Raw genomic sequence first — 8,344 nt, 5'->3', positions numbered from 1 at the left:
TCATCGTGTACCCACAGGAGCTGGCACACGGGCACTCCGGAACGCGCGTCGAGTAGGCGAGTCTGTCAGCGCCTCCCGGGGCGGCCCACGGTGTCTCTGCAGATTGGGAGGCTCTGTGGGCCCCAGAGGGCCACCCTCCCTTCATCTCACTGGACAGGGTTTCCCGAGGAGGGCCGTTAGTCCTGACGGCCCACCCGGGCTCCACACATGCTCCTGAGATGGGGACATGGCAGGCAGGGTCACATGACCAGCCACTGCGGAGCGGGCAGCACGGGGCCTCCTCTGTGGGGACCTTGCCCCTGTACTAACTGGAGGGCAGGCACTGCCTCCTGCATCACCGGGTCACTCCCAGCGCCCAGCACACGGCCCACAGTGTACACCGGAGGCTCCTGATACGCTGGCTAAGTCAATGCCCAGTGGAATAGAGGAAATCTTTCTTTAATGCTTAGGTCAGCTGGCTTCTGCCTGTGGTAGTGTGTGTGTGTGTGTGTGCGCGCGCGCGTGTGCACATAAAGACGGGGACTGACCATTCCTACCCAGGCTCATGGGTCCTAGTCCCTCAGCAAATCTTCTTAAAATGCTCAGCCGCCCTCTCGCTGTGTCCCCACCAGGGGGCGTGTGTGTCCGTCCCACTGAGAGGGTCGCAGTCACTGGGCACGGGGACTTGTCTCCCGCTGCCTCCTCGGTCCCCACGCTCGCCCTCCCCCTGCAGAGTCCAGAACAAACCCTTTCTCCTCAAGCCCCTCCCCCTCCCCCTCCTGGGGGGGCAGCAGGGTGGCCGAGTGGTGACCTCACTGTCATCCCTGAGGACAGAGCCGGGACAGGCAGCTCCCTCGCCCCCTCACTGGCAGGCCAGGGCTAGTCCTAGTCCTTCGTGGCCGAGCCTGGTCTGCCCTTGAACGACAGCTCCTGGGGAGAGCGCCATGGGAAGAGCCCCGGCCAGCGCCGCCCAGCCCACCTGCAAAGGCGTCACCCGGGCGGGGCCACGGCTCATCGCCGTGCCCTGGTCCACAGGTCAGCCCGGCTCTACACTCGGGTCCTTGTGTCCTCACAGCTGCACGAGCTTTGGCATCAGGGTGCCCGGTGCAGGTCCTGGCCTCACCCGGGCTGTGCGTGCCCTGGAGCGGACCCTGCGAGCCGCCCTTTCCTTGTTGGGTCAGCGGGAAGACAGCGGCTCCTGCTCATAAACAAGACGAGGCTCAGAGAGAGCCCTCGGCAGTGCCCCGCACGTCAGTGTGTGAGACACGTCAGCCGTTACTAATATTAGTGGCACCGTTATCATTACGGGAATGTGAACCACAGCGTAAGCTGCTCGGCCATTCTCCTTTCGAGGCCCCCGAAGACCTCCAGCTGAAGGTCTCGGGCTTCTGCCTGAGGCCCCTGCAGAGGGGCCCTGGGAGCCTGCGGGCCAGCGGGTACCCTGCCCTCACGCCATCGAGCAGCCGCAGGTAGGCCGTGCCCACCTCATCTTGGGCCAGCGCCTCTGCTACATACCCTCCTCCAGGACCATCCTGCCCACTTCCACACGAGCACATGTTTGGGATGGGCAGGTACTCCCCGAGGTGGCATCTGCACCCTAGGGTAACAGGACAGCGGCAGCGGCACCCGCCCTGCACCCGCCACCACCTCCTCAGCTCTCCGGTCGTGTTCCAGTCTCCAGGGGAGACCACAGCCGCCCGGAGTCCCAGCACAGGAGCACCGCCCGCAGCACCGCCCTGGGGTCGTGGCCTGGGCACCTCCCTCTGGGCACTGGCTCCGCTGCTACGAATGAATCTGAACCTTGGGCAGCCGGGAGCAGCCTTCCCTGCCACTGGCTCCACCAGCAGAGGTTAGCAACAGAGACCAGCCTCCACATGGAGGACGGAAAGCAACAGGGCAGCCACCTCCTGTCCTCCCCGGATTCATTGCTGGAAGCAGAGCTGGTTGCCGGGAAGTGTCCAGGCCACGGCCCCCCTGGAGGTGGGGACAGGGTCTGGGCTCAGAGGCTCCCGTGCTCTCCTCCAGCCTTCCTGGCTGCTGGGCTTCCTAGGCCCCCACCCAGCAGTTGCTCCCTCCGCTGTCCTCTAATTTGTGTCAGAACCGCCCCCCCCCCCAGCCCAGCTATCGTGTGTGTGTGTGTGTGTGTGTGTGTGTGTGTGTGTGTGTGTGTGTGTAAAGACGGGGCAGGAGGGGGGTCGGGGCCGGACTGGCTGTGGGGAGCCTAGGATTGTTCTGAAACGGCGAGTTGCTCAGTAACTGACAGCGCACAAACAGGCACACAGCTCACGTGGGGAACACAGTGCGAGCGCTTCACTCCTATGGAACTCGCACAACCGCTCCTCCGGCCGGACCAGGAGTGACCCGCCCTCGCCTCGCCGGCCGGCTCCCCGCTGCCCTCGACCCCTCCCTCCGGTGACGGTGTCTCCCAAGCCCTGGACTTTCCTGCTCCCGTTTCCAAGCAGTGGCTCTTCCAGGAAGTGGGCGGGGAGGAGGACTCAGGCTGGGGACATGGCGTCCGGCGGGGCCATGGGCTCCACACCCACCCCTGCGACGGGAGACAGTGGGCCAAGAAAGGGGCGTCGGGGCCCGGCACCTTCTGCAGAGAGTCCTAGGCCCAGGGCAGCCGCTTTCCGGGCAGATTGTGCAGACAGCCCGCTGGGAGGGCCCAGGAATGAGAGGGAGCGTGGGCCGGTGTGGGGGGAGCGTAAACAACCTGCTCCCTCCCTCCCTCCCTCCCGGCCCACATGGCCTCCCCCACCCCCACTCCGCTGCCAGGGCCCCCACCACCCCCAGCCCTTCCTCCGTCCCTCCATCAGAGCGGGTCCCTGGAGGAGCCACCATCTCCTGAGCGGCTCTGAACGCTGCAAAGGGGTGTCACGGGCTGTGTGTCTGGGCTGGGAGCCAGCCCGGCACAGCTCCCTGACCTTGGCCTGCCAATTCCTCAGCCCAGGGGAAGGAGACAGGCACCTCGGAAATGGCAGAGAGCAGAGGCGAGATGGAGTGACAGGGACATGGCACGCGGATCAGAGAGAGGATGTGAAGACGGTCAGGGAGCAGACAGTCTGGGCACAGTGCCCTCTGGCCCGCAGCCTGACAGCCCTTCACCAGGAAGGCCCTGCCTCCCCGGAGAAAGACAGGCTGACAGGCGCTGAGACAGGTGGCTCGAACCCACGAACCCACGGCCCCTGTCAAGTGGGCAGCCGGGCTCTGACGTGGTCCCCGCACACAGCGCTTGCCCTGGGATGACTGCTCCCCGGCCTCCGCCTGCCCTACTTTGGAGGCTCCGACGGGCCAGCAGCCCCTCCCCCAGGGCTTCAGCGTGGTCCCCTCGGGGGAGCCCCCCCTCCCTCCCTCCCCTTCAGATGGAGGTGCTGCTGTCCTAGAACCCCTCCATCTCCCGCTTCCTGACAGGCAGGGCACCCGCGCTGGGTGGGCCCAGCTGCTGGATGGGGAGAGAGGCATGCGGGTGGGGCAGGGGGGGCCGGGGAAGATGAACGGCGCCGGTCGGGAGCAGCTGCCTGCAGGGTCTGCGCCTGGATCCCAGGGAGCAGAGGCGGAAATCAGCTTTTATCTCTGCTCAGGATCAGGCAGGCTTGTGAGGAGAGAAATGGAAATGGCAGAGCAGCTGGGGGCCCAGGCGGCTCCCGTCACTGAGCAGTCAGCCGGCTGACAAAAACAAGTGTCATGCTTTCCCCTCCCCACACGCAACTGCCCACTTGGAACACGCACACGCATGTCCACACACTCAGAAAACACAGGGCCGGGCTGGGGCTGCTTGTGGCTAGCTGCGGGCTCGCATGTCACAAGCCAACTGGCTGCCTTACTGACCATTTCAGCAGCGCAGCCAGTGGCAGGGTGAGCTCTGGGGACCAGGAGAGGCGAACACGACAGGGAGTGAGAGCCACCGCACAGCCCTGGGCCACAGCTGAGGGTTACCATGGAGCTCCTGAGCCAGAGAGGCGGCCAGGCTGGGACACCCGCCTCCCCCCAGCAGCTGTGAACTCTCAGCGCTTCCAGGGAGGCCCGTGCAGCCTCCATGGGAGCCCAGGGTCCCCCACTTACCAGCTGGGTGGTGCTGGGCAAGTCCGTGAGCCTCTCTGTGTTCTCATTCCTAAGATGTGGGTGATACAGGGCCAGTCTCTGGGTTCTTGCAAGGACTGGAGCGGAGAAGGAATGGGCGGCCCTAGTCTCCCACTGCCCCCATTCCTGCCCCAGCCGGGGCTGCGCAGTCCACCCCGTGGGCCCACTGAGTCCTCCCTCTGGGCCTGCCTCCGAGGTGAGGTGCCCAGGAGCTCAGAGGAAGGGAGTCCATCCTACAGCAATGAGCACCTCTGCCCCTCCCGCCTGCCCCAGCCAGGCCCGGCCTCTGGACCTGCACAGCCAGGGCCTGGGGAGCAGTGAGGGTGGGGGTCCGGGGCTGAGAGGGAGGGGGCTACCTTCTCAGTTGCTGCCTTTTCTCATGCTCCCCCTCCCCACCTGCTGCTGCTTCCCCCACAGCATCCTCCTGGGGGAGGGTCACTCCAGGGCCTGAGCTGGCAGACACCCAACCAGATCGCCACCTCTCCCAGGCCAAGGCGGGGCAGCCCTCTCCCCTAGAGGCCCGCAGCATGGCACTGCTGCACCCCCAAGCCTGGAAAAGGCTGTCCAGATCCACGTGATGGCCTGGCCAGTGTGGCTCAGTGGTTGAGCGTCGACCTATGAGCCAGGTCATGGTTCGATTCCCAGTTAGGGCACATGCCCGGATTGCGGGCTCCATCCCCAATGGGGGGCGTGCAGGAGACAGCTGATCCATGATTCTCTCTCATCATTAATGTTTCTATCACTCTCCCTTCCCTCTCTGAAATCAATAAAAAAAAGAAAAAAAAAAAATGATGCATGTGGTGTCGTCAAACTAACACTGCCACCGGCAGCGAACACACAGGTTCATGGTAGAAGCTGACGGAAGGAGGGCACCTGCCCCCTCGCACCCCCTGTCCATGACCACTCGGGCCCACATGGCCAGGCCCTGCACATCCTTCCTCCTTGTGCCCAGCCCCGCCCCCTGCCCGCCTTCCAGGGGTCCCCGCCCCGCCTACCTGCTGGGCCAGGTGATCCCACTCCTGGGGCTGAGCTGCCCCTGCCCAGGTGAGGGCTTACTCCACAGGCTTCTCCCTAAACAGAGAACAGCATGGGAGTCGGGGTGCAGGGGTGACCTTCCCCCGTTTCCGGCCTTCCTCTTCCTCACGCCCCATGCCTGGTGAGTCACCCCACCATTTTTTTAACTCTCTTTCCTCTGTGTTGGGGAGAGAATACAGTGACGCCCCCGGCAGCAGCTGCAGCGGCATCAGCCCACAGCGCTGATCAGACCACCGGCAGCAGCTGGCGCCCCCATCCCTTCCCAGGCCCGGACTCCAGAGCTCGCTGCACCACGTGCGGGCCGCCCGGAGCCAGGAGCCTGTCCTCACCCGGGAGTGGCGGGCTGAGCAGGGCCTGCTCAGCAGAGCAGGGTGGCCAATGGGCCGGCACGCTCGTTTCTCCAGTCATTTCTATGGCGCGGCCCTGCTCTCTCCCGGGAGAGGAGACGGTCCCCCTGGGAAAGATCTTTCCTCCGATGTTGCTTTGGAGACGAAGTGGCTGTAAGGGAAAGACAGTGCCACACTCTGGAGAACACAGCTGCCCGCACGATGCCTGGAACCAGGTGGGACTGGAGGGAGGGCCTAGGCCAGTGATGGCGAACCTTTTGAGCTCAGCGTGCCTGCATTTTGAAAAACCCTATAACTTAACTCTGGTGCCGTGTCACATATAGAAATTTTTTGATATTTGCAACCATAGTAAAACAAAGATTTATATTTTTGATATTTATTTAAATGCCATTTAACAAAGAAAAATCAACCAAAAAAATGTCATAGGTTCGCCATCACTGGTCTAGGGTTTGGGGCAGCACAGCCGCCATTTACCCAGCACCGACCGCGCCTGGAGCCAGGCATATTTCACAGGAACTTCCCCTTTGACCCTCCTACAGCTCTGGGGTGTGCTGCCACGAGGCCACATTCACAGAGAACGTGGTTGGGACACCAGGAGGTTACTGGTGGGTTACGACGCGGCTGGCAGGCGAGAGGACATCAAATCAAGACTGAAGCACGTGAGGCCCGGTGAGGGCACCGCGTGTGTGGCAGCCCCTCGCACCATCGCAGGAACCAGGCCCTGCTGTGACCACCCAGCTGGCCCGGAGGCCCAGGAGGGGGCACACATGCCCAGGACGTGGCAGTGGGCCTCCTGGCACGTGGAACCTGGGGAATCGGACTTGAAGACAGGGCCTCCGGGCTCCCAGTCTGCACTACCTTTAAGGTTGCTCAGCCAGAAAGGGGCCTGGGCGCGCGGACAGGCATGCTGCTGTCACAGCCACCTGAGCCCGGGGAGACACCTTCCAGGGGCCCTGAGCCCACGGGCCCCAGGCCTCTGCCCCACGAGGAGGGAGAGAAGCCGTGCCGGCGCTGGCACCTCTTCTGCAGGGAGAACGCACTCTGCAGACGGTCTCCACACTAGAATGTTCTTAATAAACATTTGTGGGTTTTTCTGTGTTTCGTTGGGCATAGGAGCTCCTCTCATCAAAGGACACTGGTCACCCAGGGAAGGCAAAGTCCGAAGTTCCCCCAACTTCACCCCCTGTAACGGCCACAGGACTTCTGCCTGGGGCGGAGCTAACTTTCTGGCCACTGGAGACAGCGTCCTGCCGGCAGGGGCTGCGCAGCCAATGACACTCGGCGCTGATGATGTCATGCGCCTCCTATTGGGGACCGGACCGCGAATCCTGCCGCAGGAGCCGCTGAAGCTGGGCGGGGAGCCGGAGAGGGAGGGAAGGGAAGGCAGGGAAGCCAGCGGAACGGCCTCATCCCTCTCTCCAATCCCCCTGAGCGCCCTACCGAAGGGACGAAGGGACGGGGCCACCTCCCCTCCCGGACAAGCAAAGCAGAGCAGCTCTGGCCCAGGGGGCAGGCTGGAGAAAGAACACAGGCATTGAGCCTGCCCACCAGGCACCAGGGGGCCAGGGCCAGCACACAGCCAGCGCACCACCATGTGCCTCCCCAAGCGGGGACAGGGACAGGGAACAGGACATCACCCTCCCTGGCAACACCCTCCCCCACCCCAGACTCTCTCTGCCTTACCTGCCAGGGGACTGGGTGTCTGTCTGCAGGCTGCCGCCCAGGACGGCCCCTTCTACTTCGCTGGGCTCTCTGTGGGAGGGAAGGGCAGGCGGGAAGAGCTGTGGGCCAGAGCCCAGGCCCCTCTCCTGCTCCTCGGAGAGCCTGGCCATCTGGGGCTGTGGGACTGACCGGAGGAGGTGGCGGCCAATGTCTTTGAAGAGCTCCAAGTCCCCTACTCTGATGGGGGGAGCCTCTCCGGGAGTCCCTGCAAACCCCTGGAGCCCCCCCACTGCCCTGGAGGTCCAGGCAGCCCCTGCCCCCCTCCAGCTTGGCCACGGAGTTTCTCCCCCCACCCCAGCCCATGGCCCAGTCACTCTCTCACGGTTGGACCCGGTTGGCAAATCGTCGGCGCCAGAGCATAGCCACGGTGCTGAGCAGGAGGAGGGTGGTGCACATGGCTCGGCTGCCCCATCCCCGCCCAGGCGGCGTCTGCCAAGGAGGCCAAGATGGCCCCTGCCGGCTCCCAGGTCACTGCTGTGCGTCCTACGCTCCTGCTGTGGTGGATTAGGAGGCTCAAGCTGATTACTGGGGTCAGCAGACCTGACCTTGTGAAGACGATTACCCTCCCTGGGCCCCGCTGCCCCCTCCCCTGCCCCCCCGCCCCCTCACCCCTCACCCCCTCCCCGTGCCAGGGAAATAGACCTCAGTCTATTCTGGCTGTAGACGGACTAGACGTGGGCCTGGCCCTCAAGGGGTGTGTAGTCCAGCCCAATGCACTAAGTTCAACAGTCACCATCAAAGAGTGACTTAGGCAGGTAACGGCACCGGCCGGGCACGCCGGGAGCTGTCAGCACCAGGAAGCTTCAAAGAGGAGCTGGGCTGAAGGAAGGGTGGGCCTCAGACCGAAGGCCCTGCCAGGGGCCTGAAATCGAACATTCCAGCAACTGGAAGGTAAGTGGCAGCAGGGCAGTGATGTCACAGGGGACGCGGGGGGGCGCACCAGGGGAGGAGGAGAGGGGAGGAATAGTAGATGAAGCCAGAGAGACAGGAGGCCAGCGAGTGAAGGCTGGCTAAGTGGTTCCGTTCCACCCTCCCTCCGGGCAGTGCTCCCCAACGTTTCTTCAGTACAGGCAGGATGTCAGTGTGCGCTCACGAAATAGATCTATGCATCCGCTTATGGATTATATGCTGTGCTACTGTGCAAACACGTCCTGCACCACAGACACACGTAAAACTTGTAA

At 63.7% G+C, this 8,344-nt stretch overlaps 1 protein-coding gene across 1 annotated transcript; it reads right to left on the bottom strand.

The window, feature by feature from the left end:
- Positions 1–10: 10 nt before the first annotated feature.
- On the bottom strand, positions 11–7,713 carry PRCD (photoreceptor disc component). The gene is made up of 5 exons (XM_059671328.1): positions 7,486–7,713; positions 7,125–7,193; positions 5,055–5,130; positions 4,042–4,136; positions 11–96 (listed from the first exon to the last, which is right to left on the bottom strand). Exons 1-3 carry the CDS (start codon positions 7,557–7,559, stop codon positions 5,112–5,114), a joined length of 162 nt encoding a protein of 53 aa, XP_059527311.1. The 5' UTR covers positions 7,560–7,713; the 3' UTR covers positions 11–96; positions 4,042–4,136; positions 5,055–5,111.
- Positions 7,714–8,344: the final 631 nt, after the last annotated feature.

This window comes from Myotis daubentonii, chromosome 16 (genome assembly GCF_963259705.1).
Source record: "Myotis daubentonii chromosome 16, mMyoDau2.1, whole genome shotgun sequence".
In the NCBI taxonomy this organism is placed as follows: Eukaryota; Metazoa; Chordata; class Mammalia; order Chiroptera; family Vespertilionidae; genus Myotis; species Myotis daubentonii.
Note: the sequence above shows the minus strand (reverse complement) of the source record. Positions and strands in the feature narration are given on the sequence as shown.